The sequence below is a fragment of the Podarcis filfolensis genome (genome assembly GCF_964270895.1).
Source record: "Podarcis filfolensis genome assembly, chromosome: 14".
NCBI classification, from domain to species: domain Eukaryota; kingdom Metazoa; phylum Chordata; class Lepidosauria; order Squamata; family Lacertidae; genus Podarcis; species Podarcis filfolensis.
The window spans coordinates 31,945,362-31,970,014 of record NC_139616.1 but is presented as its reverse complement, the minus strand read 5'-3'; the positions used below and the strand labels follow the sequence as shown (position 1 = coordinate 31,970,014).

The 24,653-nt window shown below is 42.5% G+C and overlaps 1 protein-coding gene across 38 annotated transcripts in view; it reads left to right on the top strand.

Annotated features, from left to right (window-relative positions):
- RBFOX1 (RNA binding fox-1 homolog 1) overlaps positions 1-24,653 on the top strand; it is a 1,446,067-nt gene that overhangs the window by 1,365,302 nt on the left and 56,112 nt on the right. For 34 of the 38 annotated variants that reach the window (XM_083585184.1, XM_083585174.1, XM_083585180.1 and 31 more), the window contains 2 exons: positions 11,880-12,012; positions 19,749-19,788. In XM_083585184.1, coding sequence (XP_083441310.1) covers positions 11,880-12,012; positions 19,749-19,788 — 173 coding nt within the window. The remainder of the gene's footprint in view (positions 1-11,879; positions 12,013-19,748; positions 19,789-24,653) is intronic. The other 4 variants (XM_083585208.1, XM_083585181.1, XM_083585175.1 and 1 more) reach the window with 1 other exon arrangement.

Sequence of the window (24,653 nt, the reverse complement as noted above, 5' to 3'; positions counted from 1 at the left end):
TGGATCCATGAATTCAGACTCAACAAACTACAGGAAATGTATTTTTTTTACCAAGGCAGAATAGTTATTGTGCAGCATAAAAAGTCATGCCAAGAAAAAGTAAATACCACCAAAGAGCTGGAAATACCTGTAGTATTACAGAGCTGAGACACTTTTGGGGGGAATGGTGAATGATCAAGATCAATATTTGCAAATCATCTCAACAGAGCACAACCACTGCATTTCTCATTGAAATCTACCATGTTCTGGCATTGTGTGTGCGTGCGCACATGCAAATCAGGAAGCTTCCTTTTCAGAGGAAAAGGGATATTCGGTCCTACAATTTTGTGATGCCAACAATGGTTAAGTGCTGATGAAAGCAACTATGGATTGGGACTAGGTGGAGCACTTCTATAACTGTCAAGTGGAACCCACTTGCTACAGGACTCTTACCAAGGACAGGTTCTAGAACAAATAATCATATGGTCTGTCTGTAAGCACTTCAAAAAGGATACTGTGATTACTAAAACCCAGCATGGGTTTCTGAGAAGCAAGACATGCCAGACCCCGATATAGTTCAGAGCCCTGCCACACTGTGCCTTGCTGGTTGTGAAATGGAATATCCTACCTCAGTGTGTCTATTGGACTTGACTCTGCTCTGGACATGATGAGGTTTCACCAGTAAGTGCAACTCTCTCAACCCAGTCTCCCCTAAGTTTCTCAAGCCAAGCTAGGACAGGAAATATTTGTTCTGTGCACACTTCTCTAAAAACATAAAAAAACCAATTTCATCAAATCTATTTGTGGAGGTCCAGAGATTCCAAAAGTCTTTCTCTGCATCTGATATGGATGGCCTAAATCTCATCAATGGATCAGAGATAACTAGAAAGCACTTTGTTGACCATGGACAGATGAATGAATTGGAAGAGTCAACGACGAAAGGTTATATTGCTGGTTCATAGTCTAGGAGGAAATAATCAAAGGCCATTAGAGAGTCAAGCAGATAATATGGTACTCTGGAATCAGAAATGGCACAAAGAACAAAATATTAGCCATTGACAACTGTAGAAGAGATTATTAGCACAACAGAAGGATCCTTTAATCACTGAAGCCTTATGGAGCGGGGGCAGGAACTAGCATCTGGCCTGTGTCAACTGTTGTGGGTTACTGTTCATGCCATATTGATATACTTCCCTTACCCAACATTACCTGCTACAGTGTTGTTGCACAATGGGGGACAAAGCTTTCTTAGTTTTGGCATTCCAGGTGAACTTGCTGCCGACAGTGCATCCCAGTTTATAGCATTCCAGTCATTCCAGACTTCTTTCAACTTTTACCATATTATTGCAACCCCACACTAATATCCAGCAAATTTTAGTCTTCCAAAAATAATATCTGAAGACGGAATGGCTCACATATTGCTCTTTTAAGCTACAGATAAACATTACTGATAGACCAGCAGAACTGCTACTGCAAAGACAAATCAGAATCCCCATTTGAACAGCAGAGGAGAGTTTCATTCCAAAGTGAGCTGACCTGGGAAAGGTGGCCTCTACAAATGACTAAACTAATAGAAGTTATGAACACTTCAATAACTGGTGCAATTCTGTGATAGAACTATCCCACTTAGAGTCAGGGGACAGAGTTTATATTGGAAATGATGGAGAGGGGAAAACCTCATGGCAAACTCCAGCACCTGTGAAAGACAAGGAAGAGAAATGAAACATCCTGGTCATATTCTGTTGAGTCTGAACATCTACTTTCCATTTATCACTGAGAATGTACAATCACAAAATTCACAAGCTGTATCTGAAATGCCAACTTCATCTTCTTCTGAACAGTCTTGTAAGCCTGACACCAATGATACTCCTCAAAATTGCCATTTGCTCCAGTCAAGTTATTTGAAGGCCTTTGGGATTTAGAGAAGAGTGGTTGATTATCTGAACTACCAAAGGTCTCAATAGTGCCAATTTATTTACTGGTGGCTTATTTAAACAAAAAAGAAGGGTGAGCTATATGAATAGTTTAGTGGACTTAGCTGTATCTATCTAGGTAGGGTTGAGAATTTCCTCTTGCCATTCTGTTTTTGATGGTGAGTTCTTGTTTTGCTTCTTGACTGTTTGTTCTCTATAACAGCTATACAGAGAACTAGAATCTTAGAATTAGAGAGTAAGACGAGACCCCAAGGGTCATCTAGTTCAACCCCTGCATTGCAAGAACCACAGCTAAATAATTCCTGACAGGTGTCCATCCAACTTCTGTTCCAAAAACTCCATGTGAAGGAGAGCACCACCTTCTGATGTGTAATATTGTTAAATGAGGGAGAAAGGGAGAGATTTATTTATCAAAACAAGGTGGCTTACAGGTTACAACAAAAATAGAAAGATATGATGTGTAGACTATAGCAAAACAATAAGCAACAGCTACAAATAGAGAGATACAAATATCTAAAATAGCGAGGACCGGATGTTTCAAATCCATTCAAGAGTTATGAATGTAAGAAGGCATCATTTTGCATTCTTCCCTGTATTTGCTGCCTGCAGCACTATTTCCCTTACATTGCAGTTCATCTTCTGCCAAACACTACATTATTTGTTTCTCTGTTTTCTGTGGCAATATTATGTAATTTACATAATGCCTTATGTAATCCACCCATTGCCTTATCTGCCAAAAGTTGTGACTATTTGCTATGAGGGAGGCAAAACCTCCAAACGGGGCCAATTCCTTCCCGGTTGTGAATACGGCAATCATTAATGAACCATAGGAAGGTCAATTACTGAGTGCAAGGAAGAAAAAGGTTAGCATACTAAATAATCACAGCGTAAAGGGCAGGAGGGCGGGTTGTTCAGCCAACAGTGGTCCCTAACCTGGGTGCAGCTGGCCTTTGGAGTGGGGCCCTCTGGTCATCTGATTGGTCAATTTGCTATCTTGGGCATGGCAGACTATCCTGCCATTCTTTGCAGCGTTCGAGGTAATTCCCCAACTGTCAGCTACACAATGGGGAGGCCTTTTGCTCTGTGGAGCTGAGGGCCTGCCATGACAGGCTACAACTGCTGCCCATCCGGAGGCTGGGTAACGGCCAGTTCCAGAGCTTTGATCATCTTAGTTGCCATCCTCTGCACACATTCCAGCTTGTCAATATGCTCCACAGATTGTGGCACCCAGAACTGAACTCAGTACTCCACGTGTGGTCTGAGCGAGACAGAATAGAGCAATACTATTACTTCCTTGGATCTGGACACTATACTTGTTGATGTAGCATAGAATAGCATTCGCGTTTCTTGCTGCTGCATCACGCTGTTGACTCATGTTAAGTTTGTGGTCTACTAAGACCCCTGGATCCTTTTCACATGTATTAGTGGCGAGCCAGTTGTCCTCTACAGCAGCATAGCTTTTGGGGAGCAGGCTTTGCCCCAGTTGCACAATTGGGAGGGCGAACCAGGCGCCCCCCCCCAAGATCCCTGTTGCATGCCCTCCATGCCCACCTCTGCCCAGCATGCAAGCACCCACCCGAGGGTGGCTAGGGAGCAGAGAGTGCAGAGCACCCTCTGTGCCCTGTTTCTGCCTGATACATGAGCGCCTGCCCGGCAACGGCGGAGCCAAGGGGCTGGACAAGCTTGCTCCACACCCGCCTGTGGCATACACGTGTGCACCCATCCTGGGCACCGGCAAACAGCGCTACGCCCTGGTCCCCTAGCTTGTATCTGTGCAGATGGTTTTTCCCATCTAAGTGTAGAACGTGGCATATGTTTCTATAGCAAAATTAAAATTAATTCATAGCATTTCTTTATGACTTGAAGAAAAAATATAATTTGTTCATACTTGGGGAATAATGTGGAGGCGGGAGGGGGTAAGACACTCTTACACACTGTAAGATAGCTTTAGGCTGAGCCAATGAGGGAGAACATATTTGGACATTGAGTTCTGTACAGCAAACACTTTCCCATTTTTTATACCTATCTCCAGATGTTTAACTGTGTGAAAAGTGAATGAAATGCAACATTTGCAAGCAGAAATATTGGTGATGCCGTCTCTTTGGATAAATGTTATCTATAATTTGAAAAGGGAGGTTGGTTAGATTGAAAATAGTTCTGGGCCTTAAGAGACAAGTTATTCAGAAGATGAACCGAAACTTGCATAATGGGGCAGAAGGGTGGTGTGCAGATTTAGAAATTCTTCTTCTTCTTCTTCTTCTTCTTCTTCTTCTTCTTCTTCTTCTTCTTCTTCTTCTTCTTCTTCTTCTCCTCTCACTCTCTCCCACTCCCCCCCCCTCAGAAACACACATACATATTAAGGCTGCATGCACACTGTACATTTAAAACACTCCCCAGGAATCTTGGATCTTGGGAACTATAATTCGTTAGGGTGCTGGTAATTGTAGCTCTGTGAGAGGTAAACTACAGCTCCCAGGATTATTTTTGGTGTAAATGTGCTCTAGATGTATAATGTCTACAGCCTAATGCTAACTTATTAATACTTGCAGTTTGTGCTCTCTATCTGAATGTAGCATTTTGGGAGAATGTCAAGATTTTGACCAGGGATGCCTAAACATAAAAAGTCTTTAGCAGGTTCCAGAAACAGTATAATAAAGGCACCTGCTTGATATCAATGGGTGCTGCCACACTGAAGGGTCAGTTCCATACCAGCCCCTACACTGATGTTCAGCCCTACCAACAGCCCAGGGACTCTGCAAGCGCAGTTACCATCCCACAATTAGGGTTTCTAATCTATTACCACCATGCCTCAAGTCCTATGGCACATAAATGCAAATCAAGCAATGTGTTCTTCTTACACAGCTGTATTAACAACTAAAAACACACACACTTAAAGTCCCTTGCAGAAGAGAGACGTGTTCTTTTTAATTTAAATAGATTTGTTCTGCCTTTGAACAAAGAAGCAATGAGCTATCTCACACAGTTTCTAACCTCCTCCTTTTGTCATCTGCTGTTTCTTTTTCTTTTTTCTTCTTTTTTAATTTGCTAGAGATTTCACACTTGACTACCTAGCATTCATGCCGAGCCAGAATGGGATGATGTTCTCTTAGCTTGTCTGTATCCAGATGGGCCCGACTGTATTTTGCTCAGCATTTTGCAATTCTGTGATATTATTACGGCCACTCTGAAAATTAACTAAGAGCAGAAAATTATAGTTCTGTGGCCCAAGCTTAAGCATTCTGATAAGCTTGTAGCTGAGGCTGAGGCTGGGGGAGCCAAGAGAGATGGGGCATAAACAGCTAGTCATGCTGCCCCACGGACCCCAGTGACGATTTGTGAAATTCTCTTTGTGAATTCTGAGCAGAACCCATACTGTTGAGTTCTTTTTGTTCTTTGTTCCTGGTAAAAAAAAAGCTCAGTGATCAATCATGATGTGAGAAGGCATCATTTTCTTTTCTGCCCTGTATTTGTCACTTGCAGCACAGAGTCTGTTCTGCTGCAGTTCATCTTCCATCAAAAGCTACTTTCTTTAGGGTTTTATTTAGTATTACTTTATTTCATTCATTTTGTCCTAGGAGCTTAAGATGCCGTACATAGTTACGATCCTGTTTGCAGCACTACCCTCTCTGTGCAGTGGCTATAGCTAAGGTGTAATGAACAAACTTATGCAGACAACGATCTGGCTTAGAAACGGCCAGAACTTTTTTGATTCAGATATAGGTGGATTTTGGCTCTTGCCATATATCGTAGCCTCTTGCCAGAGGGTTGCAACTTTTGACAGGGTCGTGCCCAGGATTATGGCCAAGAAGCAAAGGATGCAATGCCGCTGCATAGATGTACAGTGGACACTCGGGTTGTGAACATGATCCGTGTGGGATGCACGTTCGCAACCCGAAGCATTCGCAACCTGAAGCAGCGTGTCTGCGCACGCGGGGGTTGCGATTTGGCGCTTCTGCGCATGCGCAACCGCCGAAACCCGGAAGTAACCCATTCAGGTACTTCTGGGTTTCGGCAGTCCGTAACCTGAAAAAATGCAGCCTGAAGCATCTGTAACCCGAGGCATGACTGTACTCTATAAAGGCTGAGGAGCCTCAGTCTCAGAGTATGAATATGCCCCCCAGGCCTCTCTGGTTGGCCCTCAGGACTCTTCCCAGACCATGCACCACACTGATCCTGTTTCACACCCTGTTTTCCTTTTTTGCCTGGCTGCAATGTGTCTTTGAGTTCTGATAATGTCTTGGATGGAGGATATAAAGCAAGGTGTGGATATGTGTAGAAACTAGCCTACTGTAAAGAAGGTGAAAAATACATCCATTACTCTGTTGACTTTTGTATCTGGCCCTGCCCGGCCCTGCCATTGGGGAATCAGAAGGCTGCCCACAAGGGAATGCCACACTTGGGCGAAAAAATGTCCCCTGCCTTTGCATAAATGATTTTTTTTTTAATCTAGCCTACTCAGTGCCTAAATTAAGAAGGTCCCTGGTGATCTGTGATCTATTTCACACATTCCATTTTAGCTTGAAGCAAACCTTATATACGAAAATGCTCCCAGCCCCAGAACACTGGGGCTAATAATGCCTTTGACTTTCAACTTTGCCTTTCCATAATTCATACTACCATTCAATTGGTTTTGTGCATTTTTTTTGTAACCATCTTCCCTTTAAAAAAAGAAAGAGAAAAAGTTAATTAATCAGGGCTGTGTCAATTTCCTTGTGCCCTGTCAATTTGGGGCAAGGTAATTAATCACTAATCATCACCCCGTCAGCAGCAAGCAAAGGGACAATTCGCAAGCCATTTATCATCCCTTTGAAAAATAAATGGCAGACGCCACCACACAGCAAATACATCTTGTCTTTCATAATATTTTATCGACACTTTTGCATGTTGTAATAGACTTCAGCAACAAGCAGCTGTAGTTCAATGCAATATGAATATTAAAGGAACAAATGGGAACAGATTTATAGGCTATTGCTTTTCTGTTATGTCAGTTCGGAGATTACACCAAGCAAATGAACAGTGAAAAATTACTCTTCCGTGTGGGGAATGGTGATTAAACTTGTACATTAATTAGAGATTTTGTGTGTTTGTGTGTGTGCGTGAGTGCGTGTGTTTTTCTTTTCAATGAATTTCAAATGAGAATGGCCTGTAAGAAAGTGTTTGTCCAAAATTCGTTAAACAACCCTGTTTAATATCGATGTGGAGTTTAGAACAATGGCAAATTAATGACTGTTTAAGTAATCCTGAAAAACATGGAAAAGGGAAATAGAAGAAAGCATGCTTCTACTCAATTAAGACAGCAGGAAATCCACACACATATACAGGATCCGTGAAAGATTAGGATTGGTTCCTGCATGCAAGTACTTCATTTAATTTGTCTGCAATTGATCAGCGATCACTGTTTTGCGTGTGAATTTTCATCACTTGATGATGGAAGCAATATTCTGCATGTGTGCATGGGCCATTAAAGGAAGTGTAGAACATAAAAAATGTGTAGAACACACACCAAAAAATAATTTGAAGGCATATATTTTGCTGAATGCTGCCCATACTTTTTCAAATAGCAGGCCCAAATTCAGTGGAAACCATCTCCCTACCCTAAGGTTGCCACCTGTCCCTAGACAAATGTGATCATCCTTTTGCGGGGAGGGGAGAAAAGTGTCCCCCGTCCTGTTTGGACTTCAAATGGGATGCCTTTTTTCATGTATTTGAGCTCCTCCTCCTCCTCAAAACTGTTCAGGCAGAGGGTGGTTCCAGTGGGAGGAGGAGAGCAAGAGTCTGAGCGGGAGTTTATGTGGGCGTAAGGTGGGTCCATGAAGAGGAGAGCCAAGAGTTATCACAGGATGTGGGTAGAGCGTTGGGTGGGGCTTGGAGGAGGAGTATGAGAGGGATTTTGCATTTGCAAAGGGTGGGTCAAGAAGAGCAAGAGAGGGGTTTTGCAGTGCATGGGCCTGCTATGGTGGAGTCTCAGGTTTTGCCTGGGTGGCAGAGCAGCGACGGGTGGTGGACTACAACTCCCATCATCCCTGACCACTGGTCCTGCTAACAGGATGATGGGGGGTGTAGTCCAACAACATCTGGGCACACAAGGTTGAGAAAGGCTGCTCTAGATGCTGCCACAATCATATGCAGCACCCACAAATGATTAGAACTATGGAAGATGTAGTTCCCATGGATACATGGGAACTTGGATGCTATCTGGGGCCCAAATGACTTAGGCCCCAAATATCTGAAAGACCGTATCCTTCCCTGCAGCCCTTCTCAGGTATTAAGATCAACAGAGAGGGCCCTATTGTACTCTTGGTAGTTCCACTGCCCCCAGAGGTTGGGGGAGGGGGGTCCGAGGAGAGGACATTCTCTCTGGATCCCCTAAGTTGTGGACTTTCCTCCCCACAAAAGTGCATACGGAATCTTCATTGTACAGCTTATCATATGCTGAAGAGACACCTCTGCACTCTGGTGTTGATTTATTTAGTTCTTGATATATTTAGTTCAGATTGTAACATCTGGGTGCCACAGTTAGAGTTAGATAGGGTTGCCATATGTCCGGAATTTCCTGGACATACCTAGAATACTGCATTCGGAAGCAGTGTCTGAGCGGAAATCAGCAAAATGCCCAGGAAAATCCAGACATATGGCAACCCACGTCGGCAGTATTGTTTTTGCCTCTTTTCCTTAAAAATAGCCCAAAAATGTTATTTTTTTGCAGTTTTGTCAACAACTGCCATGTCCGGATTTTCACTTCTTGAAACAGAGTTGGACAAATCTGTCAGTTTTTAGTTTCTCATTTTTAAAACCCTAAATTCCATTCTCTATTCATAGCAGCAATTATTATTATTATTATTATTATTATTATTATTATTATTATTATTAAAAAACCTCATGGCATTTTTTCAGCATTTTAATGTAAATTTCTCCATATGCACACCCATCATTTTTACCAACATAAACAATTTGGCAAGCAAATTTCCCAAATATAATCTAGTCGGTACGCAACTTTTCCAGTGAAGAAAATGTATGCTTACATTGGTTGGAAAACTAGTTCACAAAATTCAGAGAAGGACAGATTTCAAAGGCTAGTTGTGTTTTGGTTACCTTATTGATTCTAGAAATGCAAATTAGGTGGTTTCTCACTAAAAAGCAAAGAAAATGGGATTTCTCTTTCATCAGACCCATAGGTTCCCCATCCTTCCATTGAAGACTTAAGTCACATGCTTTCCTGAAGGAAGTATCACAAGACTCATGATGGGAAGTTGTCACAGCGGCTGATGCATGGGGAGAAGAGAGGCAGAGTAATGAGAAGAGAGATTCATTCATCCATTTTGACGGCGCACCTTTCTTTTGGCATATGGCGCTCTTATGCAAATCCAAATTAGAGCTGGGATGCAAGGAATAATTGGCCATTAAAAGGGCTGTATGTTTTTATGGCTTTGATGGGGAAATCTGCCCCCCTGTTGGGTTTTGCATCTGCGACTTTGTCATCTATCCCTGAGCTTCAAAACTTAAATATACAGTTTATAATACACATCTCATCTAGGGGAATTTCTGATGTTGAGAGATAAACATCCTTCATTCTGCATTTCGGGTCCCCCCGCCAAACTTATGTGTGTTAAAATATGCCATCTGATAGCCTTCCACACAATTTTTATCTCATTTAATAAGAAAACGAATGGGAATAAAATTAGCTATTTATTAATATTACTTGGGATGAATTGGCGTTTGTTTGCAGTTCAGGTGTGAGCACAGTGGTAAGCTCTCCTTTTGTGAAATACTCAATGGCCACATTCATACCATACGTTTAAAGCACTATGGTGCCATTTTAAACAGTCAGGATTTCTTCAAAAGAATTCTGGGAAGTATTTTGTTAATGGCGCTGAGAGTTGTTAGAGGACCCCTAATTCCACCATAGAGCTGCAATTCCCAGAGTTCCTTGTGAAGAGGGATTGATAGTTAAACACCTCTTAAAACTGTGGCTCTGGGACAGGTGTAGGGGTCTCTGAAACTGTGCTCATCACCTTTAACAAACTACAGCTCCCAGAATTATTTTGGGGGAAGCCATAATGGTTTAAAGTGGAATCATAGTGCTTTAAATGTCTGGTGTGAATGTGGCTAAAAGGTCTTTGTTGCAAAGCCCTGTCTCCATTGGCTCATTCAAACTCTGTGATTATATAGACTAGTGTGGTGCTAGAAATTCCTCCCGCATTTTTCCTGAACAGTCTCAACCAATTAATGAGAAAAGAAACTACATTTAAAAATCCTTAGTCTCAGTGTTGCCCTTGGAGAACATAGCAAGGAAGAGGATTGGGACAAAACTAGAGTTGGTGGGTTCTCCTGGTTGTTGGCTCTGGCGCCACCTACTGTTGGCCTTCCTGCCTTCTGCCCTACCAGTTTCAGTGGCCACAAACCACCACTTTGCAGGGCCCCATGTTATCCACCCCTGTTCTAACTTATGTAGAGCAGCAGTACCTCTGCTAAAGATGGGTGAATGTTTATTTTGGTTTCTCTCAGTTTGTCACACACACACCCCATTTTAAATTCAGTTCAGCAGTTTTAAATCACTTTGCAATATAAAAAGCATGGGAGCGGGGGACTTATGAAAGAATACTTTGGAGCATATTTCTCCTAATATACACGTTTTCTGAAAGCCATTTCCCTAATACGATTTTTGTATCTTTGGGGGGGTTGGGGGGTTGGCATATGCATATAAATTCAGAGGAGTGCAAATTTTTCAGGATACGATTCCAGTATTTCTGTCTGAGCAGAGTTTCTAGAAGTGTGAATTAGAATGTGAAGGGGAAAGCGTATTGCTCGCTCATCCCTAGCTCCTGCTACAACAGATAAGAGCCTAACTTGATATAACTGAGGTCCCCCCCCACACACACTTTATGACCTCGGGTACATTCAGATGTGGGGAATCTGTCCCATTTTCTAATTTACTTTCACACTGCAGCACCTGTTGCATTATATAATTGTGGCTTTTGGACCGATATAACAGCATATCACACTAAATTTCTTTCACACAAGTGGGTGTGGTATGGCACAAGGACAAATGTCATCCAACAATATTGCTACCTCCTCACCCTTTCCACACAGTCCTGCTGCCGTCCTCCCATAATTCCTCCGTGAAAACAGCAGGGAAGAACTGTACGTTGGTGTGCCGCCCCTAATTTTGTCACTTTATTCTTTTGATTTTCTGGCTTAAGGGGGCTGCAGATGGATGCCCCCCCCCATCCCCACCTGAAATAAAATGGAAATGTTCTCTATTCCATTAGTTTTCCAAAAGTGACTTTTACGTCATGTGAAAGATCAAATATAACGCGGATATTAAGAGTTAGGGAAACGCTGGGAAAATGGAATAAACTTCCTCGCAAATTCAGCTCTGGTCTCATCCCTCTAAGCAAGTACCAGTTGGAGATTTATATACGAGTGCATCTAGGAACCTGGCCTTATACTGAATCAGATTTAGGTAGGTAGCCGTGTTGGTCTGACGCAGTCGAAATAAATTAAAAAATTAAAAAATTGTCCAGTAGCACCTTAGAGACCAACTAAGTTTGTTCTGGGTATAAGGTAGGTATCTGAAGAAGTGTGCATGCACATGAAAGCTTATATTCAGAACAAACTTAGTTTGTCTCTACTGGACAATTTTTTAACTTTTTAATTTATTTATAGCTCAGTGTTCTCTACACTGACTGTCAGTGGCTCTCCATGGGTTTCAGAAAGGGAGTCTTTCCTAGTTCTATCTGGAGATGCTTAGAATTAAACCTGGGACTTTCTGCATGCAAGGCAGATGCTCTAACCACTGGACTATAGCCTTCCAGTTCTGAATGAGCTAAGGCTCTTTCTCTTTTTGGTGACACAGAACTGAAGGATGGATGTTCTTGCATTTCAGGGGGTTGGACCAGCTGACCCTCGGGGTTCCTTCCAACTATCTGTTTATTCTCTTCCTTTCTGATTTGCCTTTCCCTCCAGTGCCGGGTTTCCCATACCCTGCCGCTACTGCTGCCGCCGCGTACAGAGGAGCACATCTCAGAGGCAGAGGCCGCACCGTCTACAACACATTTCGCGCCGCAGCACCCCCTCCTCCCATCCCGGCTTATGGCGGGTAAGTAGACCCTTGGGACTCCTTTTGGCCATTGGTGCTGCCTTCTCCTGCCCTCCTTTGCCACCTCCCCAGAAAAGGAGAGAGAGAGAGAGAGAGAGAGAGAGAGAGAGAGAGGCAACCGAGCATTTGTGAGTGCTATGCATGATGATGCCATCTCTACACACACACACACACACACACACACACACACCACGCAGCATGCCACCCATCTCCGTTGCCTGAAGTGGAGCACCTTGCGCACAGGGCTGACAAATGATAGTAATTTGCACTGTCATGGTTGGGAGCTTTAAAGCATTTTGCGCGTCCCATGTTGTTATGTAAATTCCCCTTGAGAAGGAACGCTGGTGGAAAAAAAGAGAGAGAGAAGTTAAGGAAAGGGAAAACTCACAGAGGTAGAGATGTATTTTTGGATGATTGCAAACATCTGGTTAGTGAGAAGGTTGAATAACACTTTAAATCTTTCTTTTTTTTGCGGGGCGGAGGGGTGGAATCCACCGAAGTGAAAGTTGACTCACAATCCTAAGGGCTTTGATTTATTATTAGTGTTTTCGATATTAGCAGCAAAATGTGTGTGTGTGTGTGTGTGTGTGTACAGAGTTTGTACCCTGCAAAAGATCTGGGCATGGGGGGAGGACAATATATTCCAACATGCAGACACACCCACTGTTAGGGACGCAGGAGGCAAATTTTACGCAGAGTCCTCAAAAGGCACATTTAATTTTCTCCCATTTAGGTGGTCCCACTCTGTGTTCTGGTTCTTGGTCACAGTAGTGTGTGACAGAATGTTGGGACCTATTTACGTAGATCTACAAGCCCTCACCACTCATTACTGGTGTTAAGAGGGGAAACAATTTGGATGGCTTCAAAATACTATTAGACAAATTCTTGGGTGATAGAGCTATCAATGGCTACTTGACACAATGATTACGTTTTGGGTAAATCCTGGACATCTCTCTACAAAGGTGGGAGCGGTACCTGTCTCAAGCCCTGGACAGCCACTGTCAGTCACTGTAGACATTACTCAGCTAGATGGGTAACTTATCTGACTCAGTATAAGACAGCTTCTAGGAAAAGTCATAGCTCAGTGATAGAGCATCTGCTTTGAATTCAGAAGGTCCCAGGTACAACTCCCAGCATATCCAGATAAAGCTATGAATATCTCCTGCCTGGAACCTTAAGAGAACCACTGCCAGTCAATGGGGACATTGTTGAGGTACATGGCCCCTTGGTCTGATTCAGGATGAGGCATCATCCTCTGCTCCTAAGGAAGAAATTTAGTGCAAAGGATCTACAAGTAGTGCATCCAGCTGCATCCCCATCATTGCATTTTTTCTGCAGCTCATGACAGCTGCTCCTGGGTTCAGCTAAAGCTGGAAGGTCAATGTTCTGAGCTTCATGGTCAGCTTTCAAAAGTAAGAAAAGCTACTTCCTATAGAAGTTTGATTTGAACTCAAAAGTAGCTGTCACTAGCACTGGCAGAGGAAGGGGGTGCGGTGGGTGCATTCTGCCCCGGGTGTCATCCCTGAGGGGGGTGACATTGCCACCCCAGCCCCCTGGGACGCTACCTCTGCCGCTCCTGGCAGCACCCCCGCAGGCGGCTAGCCCCACTCCTGGGTGCACAGCATGTGCACCGCTCCGGGTGTCAGAGAAGCTAGCTCTGTTTATGGTCACAAGCAGTGTGTGGGTGAGTGGGGACGAAGAGGAATACAGTCATACTTTGAGTTGAAGGTGCTTCGGGTTGAGCATGTTTGAGTTGCGCTCCGCGGCAACCCAGAAGTAACGGAGCGCATTACTCCCAGGTTTTGCCACTCACGCATGCGCAGACGCTCAAAATGACGTCATGCGCGGAAGCGGCGAAACGTGACCCGCACAGATGCGCTGTCGCATCTTGCGTTCCGTTTGGGATGCGAACGGGGCTCCGGAACGGATCCCGTTCGCATCCCGAGGTACCACTGTACAGGAGCATAGTAAGCTGCCTTATACTGAGTCTGACCACAGGTCCATCTAGAATCAATATTGCTTATACTGACTGGCAGCTGCTCTCCAATATTTTAAGTAGGGGCCTCTCCCAAGCCTACCTGGAGATGCTGTGGAATGAACCTGGGACCTTCTGAATGCAAAGTCTGTGCTTTATTTATTATCACTATTATTATTATTATTTTCTTCATTTCTATAGCACTTTATATTTTTAATAAAAAAATTCGAAGCAATTTACAACACAGTTAAACATCAAATAAAGCAATCCAGAATTTTTTTTGATTTGGTCTCCTGTATCTCATTTATGAGGTCTTATTAAGCACCATCAGTATATTTTCTGCTTATCTTCAGAAGGAATAGTGGTGCGAGTTTTTTAAAAAATTGACTTGGAGAGTTTAAACCTTCCCAACTACCAATTCTTAAAACTTTCTCCTGGCAAACAAAAAAAAAGTCGTAATAGTCATCTTGAGATATGGGGAAACCATTTTAGCAAATGGAGAACAGATGGGCGATTACTATACTGAGAAAGCAATATTTGATGGAATGTTGGAAACAGTTGCAAAATATAATTACATAATATACAATATGTTGTTTTCAGAACTTCACACTCCATCACATATTTTCCTCCCTGTTGCAATTTTTCTGTTAACAGTGATAAAGTCAGCATTGCAATTCTGGTTTGGGGCAGCTTAAACATGGGCGGGCATTAAGAATGACTGTGCTAAGAAATGGGTGGTTAGGACAAGGTGCACTAAAGACACTCCATCTGCAGATTAGATGCCCTTGTAGAAGCAGAGCTATGCTAAACTTCCAGGCAACTTGTTGTTTAGTCATTTAGTCGTGTCCGACTCTTCGTGACTCCATGGACCAGAGCACGCCAGGCCCTCCTGTCTTCCACTGCCTCCCGCAGTTTGATCAAACTCATGCTGGTAGCTTCGAGAACACTGTCCAACCATCTCATCCTCTGTCGTCCCCTTCTCCTTGTGCCTTGTGCCCTCCATCTTTCCCAACATCAGGGTCTTTTCCAGGGAGTCTTCTCTTCTCATGAGGTGGCCAAAGTATTGGAGCCTCAGCTTCGGGATCTGTCCTTCCAGTGAGCACTCAGGGCTGATTTCCTTAAGAATGGAGAGGTTTGATCTTCTTGCAGTCCATGGGACTCTCAAGAGTCTCCTCCAGCACCATAATTCAAAAGCATCAGAAGGCAACTACGCCCTTGCAAAACTGTAGAATTACAGTTTTGGGCATGTCAGTTGCACACGTGGTAAGAAGAATACTTCAGAAAGCATCTGTAATGATGCCCCTAGTTTCAAAAATCTTTTGGTCTCTTTTCTTCCCAACCTTCTTGTTGGGATGAGTGGCCATGGCATTATAGGAAAGCTGAGTGGGAGGTGAAAGTCAATAGTCATAGTTATCTAGACAACACTGAACCTGGGAAAGAGCTGCAAATGCCTACAGCTTTTCCTTATAGCAAAAATTTAGGGGAAGAGATGTAGCTTACAGGTCATGTACATTACTTGGATGCAGAAGCTCAGTTTCTTCCATTTCCAGGTAAGCCTAGGTGACGCTTTCCTGTCTGAAACCTTGGAAAGCTGCTGCCGGTCAGTGTTGACCATACTGAGCTAGGGGGACCAAAAGTTTGACTTAAGTAGAAGGCACTTTCCTGTGTTCCAGTGTTATTAATTTTTCTAAGTATTGGTATCTGCTTTGAGAGTTCTCAAAGCAGCTTACAAGCAAGAATAAAAGTGAATTAAACATATATGAAGATCAACAATAAAACACAGGGGAGCAGCATGAAAGCAGACAGCATAAAAACATATATCTCAGCATTTTTTAAAACTCCCATATGTATCTCCCCACCCTCACCCCATTTCAAGCTGAAAGTCCATCTCATCAGACTTTTGTTTGATTTATTTAAATGCTTTGAAGCATGGATGAAGAAACCTTCCTAAGCCCAAGAGCTGAAGGCCATTCCCTTCTTGGCAATGTTCCAGGGTCCACATGCCAGTGGTGTGTGTGTGTGTGTGTGTGTGTGTGTGTGTGTGTGTAGATGCAAAAGTACATGGAGCAATTAAGATAAGTGTTATCTTTCTATGCCTAGCTATATTCTCCACACCCGCACACTCACAACCAGCCTTCTCCATCTGCTCTGTCCAGGAAAGCAAAAGGCATCATTAGAATTCAAGGGCACATTCCAGCCAGGCTGGACTGCGGTGGGACTGGGAAGTGGCTATAACCTGGAGGCTGAGGGCTGGATAGAGAGGCCTGAGGGCCACAATTGGTCCCCCAGGTTTGAAGTTCCACCCATTCCTCATTTATAAGATTTCTTAACAGTTTTCAGGGCTATGTAACAAAAGTATAAATCAGGAGTTAGCAAACTTCTTCAGCAGGGGGCCGGTCCACTGCCCCTCAGACCTTGTGGGGGGCCAGACTATACTTTGGGGGGGGGGGATGAACGAATGAATGAACCCAGAGATGCATTTTAAATAAAAGCACACATTCTACTAATGTAAAAACACGCTGATTCCTGGGCCGTCTGCGGGCTGGATTTAGAAGGCGACTGGGCCGGATCCGGCCCCCGGGCCTTAGTTTGCCTACCCATTGATTTAAAACCAACAAATGCACAAAACAAAAAACACCATAAGACAAAAGACACCCCCACCAAAAAAAAATGCTCTAAAATTTACAATGTTTGTGCAAATAAGGTCTTCCTTGGTGGATGCACCATGTACCTCTGCTAAAGAATCAGGGCCTCTGCAGAAGGCCAGAGTCAGCCCTTCACTGCTTTCTTTTGCACTGGTGGCCATACTTCTTGAAACTCCGCTCTCAGCCAAGAATGTAAGATGGCATCATTTTCCATTCTGCCCTGCATTTGTTGCATGCATCGCTGTTTCCATTCCGTTACAGTTCATCTTCCACCAAAAACTACATTATTTGTCTTGCTTTCTGCTGAGGCACAATTACATAACTTAAATAATTACATTGCTATTATGTGATTCTGCACCATTCATTTCAGTAGAAAGGAAACACAAAGCAAATGTGGAGGGGGCATAATCAGTTACATGTTATTTGTGAACTAAAAGCATCAGTGAATATGTGATAGTAACTGGAATGACATGGGACAAATAAGTGAGCATCAGCAATCTCTACTCCCCTTTTCTTTGGGGCCCAAGATCCTATATCCTGAAATCCTGACTACTCAAGGCAGAAATTTCCCCCCTCTATCTGCAAAATGTGTTTTCCTGTGGATAATTCTTAGATTTTTGTGTGTGTGTTAGCAGAGCATTAGTGAAAAACTTATCTAGACAATGCATTCAGCCTGGTGATGTTTTGGAGTGTGGTTTCTTTTGGGAAGTCGGGTGGATGAAATTGGATTAAGGCAAGCCAAAAGCTCTACATGCAGTTTGGTTTTGTTATTCATATAACCGATGAAGAAAGTAAAGAGGGGAAAACAATTGTCTTAGTTTTTATTCAGGTAATTAATAATCAAATTACTTCCGTATAAATTTACATATGAATAAAACAATTGTTTTGAGGGAGAGAACTATCAAAATATTTTATTTCACTTTTAGACCACCCTTCATTCCATAAAATGTTCAGCATAACCCAAAAAAATAAAAAAATAAAAATTTCAAAACATCACTGGAAACAAGCTAACATGAAATGAACAACCCCATTTCTCTCTCTCTCTCTCTCTCTCTCTCTCTCTCTCTCTCTCTCTCTCTCGTGTGTGTGTGTGTGTGTGTGTCCTAGCAACTCAATTGCTTGCATATAAGGAGAGCTCTTGGGTGGGGAGTCATACCATTGTCCCTCCCCCTTGCCCACACCTTCCCAGATACCGAGAGAGGCTGACACTGTCTTAAGTTTCATGGTGGGAGAGAGAAGGGATATGCATGTAATAACAAAAACAAACATCTAGCAAGCTAAAAGTTAGCCACATCTGATCTAAGTGACATTATATGTGACTAGCTCCAAAATAGGTTTCCTTGATTCTACCCTAATTTCTGCCCTGATTGGTGACCATTGTCAGGAGAGGGACAAGGAGACTGCAATGCTCTTGATTCTCCTTGACCTCTCAGCAGCTTTTGATACTGTTGGCTATGATGTCTTCCTGCACCACCCTAAGGCTGGTTGCTGGGGCCACTGTGTAGCAGTTATTCCAATCCTAGCTACAATGGTGCTTTCAGAGAATGGCACTGAGTGATTTCTGCCTCAGCTCTGACTTGTGGGGTTCCAGAGTGTTTCACTTTGTCTCAAATTTCAGTGGTGCCCTGTGTGAGGCCAAAATTCAGTGCCTACTCCTTCCTCTCACACTCCATTCTAGATAATAGTTGCGGTGTCCCCGAGGCTCTGCACCCAGTGCAAACCAGTCATACTCCCCTAAATCCACCTCTGGTGGCACCCAGTTCTAGATCTCTGTGCCATCTGAATCAAGAGAATGGACCACAGGTGCTCATTTTGTTTTAGTGAATGCATTGTTGTTTTCAAATTTAGAATCATAGAATCATAGAATCATAGAATCATAGAGTTGGAAGAGACCACAAGGGCCATTGAGTCCAACCCCCTGCCAAGCAGGAAACACCATCAGAGCACTCCTGACATATGGTTGTCAAGCCTCTGCTTAAGACCTCCAAAGAAGGAGACTCCACCACACTCCTTGGCAGCAAATTCCACTGTCGAACAGCTCTTACTGTCAGGAAGTTCTTCCTAAAGTTTAGGTGGAATCTTCTTTCTTGTAGTTTGGAACCATTGCTCCGTGTCCGCTTCTCTGGAGCAGCAGAAAACAACCTTTCTCCCTCCTCTATGTGACATCCTTTTATATATTTGAACATGGCTATCATATCACCCCTTAACCTCCTCTTCTCCAGGCTAAACATGCCCAGCTCCCTTAGCCGTTCCTCATAAGGCATCATTTCCAGGCCTTTGACCATTTTGGTTGCCCTCCTCTGGACACGTTCCAGTTTGTCAGTGTCCTTCTTGAACTGTGGTGCCCAGAACTGGACACAGTACTCCAGGTGAGGTCTGACCAGAGCAGAATACAATTTTGAACTGTGTATATTGCTGCCTGGTACTTTTTGGTGGTGAGTGAATTATAAATACTTCAGAGATATAAATAATACACAGTCCATAGGACCATCACAAATAAGTTTGCACTAGATTCAGAACTAAGCTGGATATGATGGCAGAATGTGGGATTAAGATGATAGGCTCATCCTGTTCCAAATACAGGTAAATGTTAAGGAGCACAGTTTTCCTTATACAGTGGTACCTCAGGTTACAAACGCTTCGGGTTACAAACACTTTGGGTTACAGATTCCGCTAACCCGGAAGTAGTACCTCGGGTTGAGAACTTTGCCCCAGGATGAGAACGGAAATCGTACGCCAGTGGCGCGATGGCAGGACGCCTCATTAGCGAAAGTGCGCCTCGGGTTAAGAACGGTTTCGGGTTAAGAACAGACCTCTGGAATGAATTAAGTTCGTAACCCGAGGTACCACTTTAATAGACGGGGAGTGATGACCCTCCAGAATCCTTAATTAATGTGAAGTGTCCCACCTTGAGCATATTTATATATACTTATATAAATCAATTTATCTATCTATCTATATGTATGTATATTTGTGTAGTGTGTGTGTGTGTTTTGGTTTGATTTCTTGTTTTTGTTCTCATGATGAGACTAACCTTGAGAGTTCTGGGGTTGGTAGTATTTGCATGTGGAAATGCACTAATATGGATGTTCTTCTTTGTGTGTGCATCCTTGCAGTGTTGTTTACCAGGATGGATTTTATGGTGCAGACATTTATGTAAGTATTCATTGATGTGCATGCTGTGCATTGCTGGTGTCACCTTTATTTTTTACTTGCTGATTTGTTTTGTGAGTTTTGCTACAGAAGCTTTGACTCTGTTTCATCCATTTTTCTACCACCGGAATATTAATTAATTTTAAAAAGCACCAGCAAATAAAGAGATCATTCTGTTTGGAATCTCTCTATATTCATTACATCTATCATCATTTGGTTGGTTTCATTCATTGATGACCTTTACGGAGGTGCGCTGAGTGTATCTGTACCTGTGATGGTCACCTTTTCCTGCTGACAAGGCTCCTATCCATTCAAAAACATGGAAATTACGGTAATCAGGTGAAGTTCCACCGTCCCCATTGCTTTACCTACACACCAGGAAAATAAGCTTCTCCTGCTAAATTCCTTCATCTCAGAATACTCTTAAAGGCACAGAAGCAAAGTGTCTGAAAATCCCATTTCCCATTTGCTGATTTCCATCATACCAGCAACCAGTGGAAGTCTTGTACTGTCTTCATCATGTGTATGTCTTGTGCCTTCCTTGAATCTAGTTTCACATGTTCTGCAGACCTGCATGCAACCACAGATACAGCTTTGGCAGTTCAATAGGTCAGCCAACTGCCCCAAAGCGTTGGCCTCCATAGCCTCCATGTCTTCTAGTTCTTAGTCACCATCAGTTCTAGCAATAGATCCTTGCCCTGTCCATTCCTCTTCCAATGGCGTCATCCAATGAGACTGAATGTTGGGAGATGAAAGGATGGGCTTCTTCACATAATGCATAGTTAAACTATGGAATTTGCTCCTGCGAGAAGCCATGACGGCTACCAATGCGCATGGCTTTAAAAGGAGATTAGACAAATTCATGGAGCATCAGTGTCCTAGAGTCCGCCTGCATCCTTCTCAAAGCCAGGCAAGTGCTTACCAAGCTTTGGGAAGGAGGTGGGAGGGCTCTTAGACTCTGCCAGAGCCTTGTGCCTCCTTCCCAAAGCCTGACTTAAGCCAGAGCCATGAAGGCTAGGGAGAAGGCATCAAATGGGCTTGCACAGGGTGGCATATTGCCAAGGCCTATGCCTGGTGATGACCATCTATGGAATGCTCTTCCTAGGTAGATGCCCCTGCTGCTTCTCTGTCAGTTCTAAGGTGCTAGGCTAAGACTTTTTTGTTTACCCCAACCATCAGTTAACTGATGTTGACTCCTCATCTTTTAGGACTTGGCCTTTATTAATATATTGTTGGATGAGTATGATTCTATAGCTTGTATTGTTAGGGTGGTGGTTTCTTTTAATTCTCTCTGGTTTTAATTTGTTTTATATGCTGTATTTCATTGTCAAGTTGCTTGAATACACTTTACTGTAAAAAGCCACTGGTAATCATAATTTCAATTAACAACAACAACAACAACAACAGTAATCTGATGGGTCACTGTAAGACCAGGATGTTGGACTAGGAGGACCTTTTGCCTGATTCAGCAGCCAGGCTCTTCTTAATGAGGAAATTCATGTTGCTCCTTGATCATACATTGGAACAGCCAGTTGACAGCCAATGGGTAATAATCATAATTTTATTATTTATACCCCACACATCTGGCTGGCTTGCCCCAGCCACTCTGGGCAGCTTTGGGTCAGTATGTATGGGTCCTTCAAGAGGGAGAAACTGAATAAGGGTGCATTCAGATATTAGTTTTCCTGATTATAATGCTAGCACTTCTGTCCCATTTTCTAATATTCCTTTCACACAGCAGTAGCTGTTACGTTATGGAACTGTGGCCTTTTGACCAATATGTTGGCATTTCACACTACATTTCATCCAGACTAGTGGACATCTTTGGACACTCACCCTTTCCACACATGTGTGCTTCTGTTCCCGCATAATTCCCCCATGAAAAGCAGCAGGAAAGAACTGTATGCCCCAAAGAATACTGCCCCAAATTTTGTCACTTTGCTCCTGTGATTATCTAGATTAAGGGGTCTGAAACCGGATTTATTTTTCTTTCTGGAATCAGATAACATGGAAATGAGCACGAAACAGGTTACAGTCTGCTAGATTTTCAGAAGTGGCTTTGATGTACAGTGGTACCTCGGGTTAAGAACTTAATTCGTTCTGGAGGTCCGTTCTTAACCTGAAACTGTTCTTAACCTGAGGTACCACTTTAGCTAATGGGGCCTCCCGCTGCTGCTGCACGATTTCTGTTCGCATACTGAAGTAAAGTCCTTAACCCAAGGTACTATTTCTCGGTTAGCAGAGTCTGTAACCTGAAGTGTCTGTAACCTGAGGTACCACTGTAGTGTGAAAACTCAGATAGAATGCTGAATTTAACAGTCAGGGAAATGGAAATAAATGCTGTGTGGATGCAGCATAAGATTGCTTTCCATTGGTGTTTTCAGACTGCAAACTAGGAAATATTGTGGTTTCTTTGAAGTTAATCAAGACTTTCTGAATGAAAAGACCAAAGTAAGCTTTCCTGGGCAGGAGAAAAGGAGAGACTCCCATAACAGAAACATGGAAATGTTGGGTATAGCCTGATATAGTTCATATGAAGTAACAATTGTGTTTATTAGATCTGACTTGTGCAACTTTCACATAAGCTTTTGCAGTGAATACATACCCTTGATACTAGAGATTTAAGTGTAAAGTTAGGGTGTTTGAGAGCAACAGAACTGGATAATGCTCATGACAACTTCTGTGTCTTCCAAAACATTTAATAAACTTTAAAAATCTCTCTTTGTACATTGATAATTCCATAAAGAATTAAGCTACTCCTAAACCATACTGGGATGCGGGTGGCACTGTGGTGTAAACCACTGAGCCTTGGGCTTGCCGATCAGCAGGTCGGTGGTTCGAATCCCCACAACGGGGTGAGCTCCTGTTGCTCTATCCCAGCTCCTGCCAACCTAGCAGTTCAAAAGCACAAAGTGCAAGTAGATAAATAGGTACCGCTCCGGCGGGAAGGCTCTGGCCACATGACCCGGGAAAACTGTCTGCGGACAAACGTTGGCTCCCTCGGCCAGAAAAGTGAGATGAGCACCGCAACCCCAGTCGTTCATGACTGGACTTAACTGTCAGGGGTCCTTTACCTTTACCTTTAAACCATACTGTAATTTCAGATCTTAATCATATATGACAGCCTTCAATCACTAAGCAATCAATCCTAAAAACAGAGGTAATTAAACATCATTTTGTCACTACGTATAGCTTTCTGCAACCTAATTGTGTTGCTGTTGCATCATCAGCATTGGTATAGCAAGAGATTGATTACATTAAATTGGAATGAACATTAAGAATTCATTAAGTGGTACTTGGAGGAAGGGAAAACCTATAATTTTTATTTATTACCAATGTTACTTTTGAGACATTTAAGCTGAAATCATTTGCATGTTCAGTGACAAAAAGAAGGGGATATGAAGACTTATTTTTGTAAAAGGGAGTTTTGATTATATATATATATATATATATATATATATATATATATATAATATACATATACATATATATATATATATGAAATAAATGCAATTTGAAATAGCTGTTTGCAACACAGAAATGTAAAAACAAATGTAATTTAGAAGCACATTTGATAGTTATTGTAGTAAAGGAAGTTACTGCAGGTATTTTGCACTAAGCAAAAATCAAAGTTTGGGAATTCTTCCTAGTGATGTAAGACAAGTCACCCATACTCACCTTGAGAATCATGTCAGGTTTTCCAACTCTTCTGTTGAACACTCAAAACCAATAGCGGATGTTTTCCATAACAGCCTCTCCTATTCACAACCTGCCCCTTTATCTTGGCAAAGAAGAAGTGATTATATGAGTATATGAGGAGAAAATGAACATAAAATTTCATATATTAGTGAAAATAACACAGAGAAATGCATATTAGGGGAATTGCATACAGTTAGGAAAAATTGTATACAAAAAGTCTATATGAAGAGAAATGAGCACTATTACACTCACGAATGTACACAATGCCTTTAAACATTTGAAGATATTAATACTGAAACTATTGAAGATATTAATATTGTGCAGTTTGAAGCAATGGGGTGAATAAAAACTGACTCCTCTTAGGGAAGAAAATTGTCAAGACCAAAATATTTGGTTCCAAAACTTTACTAACAGAACTTTCTTCAAATTGACACAAAAACCAAGTAATGATACATTTAGATAGTTGCCTGATGTTAAATGCTTGTCCAAGCATACAAATATGGAACAACTCCAAACTGACCTAAAATCAAAGGTCTTTCTCTCTGCACAGACTCCATTTCAGCCTGGCCCTGATTTCTCTTCAGGAGAGCGGTCAATAGCACACCTTTGTGTTTGCTGGCTTTCAGAGAGCAAAGATTCACACAAAATGGCGATTTTCAACTTTATACATGTGATCTAAGGTTAAAGCAGCATGTGAGAGAGCAGAGATACATCACCAGTTAATTAACAACCTGGTGGCACTTTGAGAACTCCTCGTTTAGCTCAATATAATTTTCCAATATAAGCCCTTTAGCAATACACATTCAGAGTTATTTTACATTTCAATGTACAATTAAACAATTATACTTAACAGAAACTTCCTCCTCCATATCAGCATCGCCCTTGTAGAACTCAACAGGGAAAAGGATGGGGACAAAGCAAGAATTAGTTGGCTCTGCCTGCCATGAGCTCTGGTTCCACTTACTTTTGGGTATCTCTGCCTTCTAGCCCAGCAGCCCCCATGGCTACCAACCACAACTGGTTATCATTTTTTGGTACCCATGATTTGACAGATGAATGGATTGATTGATGATTTGAAGCATCTCAAGGAATGTCCAGCATGTGAGCGATTCTATTTAAACTGTGTAAGAATTTTCTGCCTCATCGTGGCTCATGTGAAGCTTCCTTTT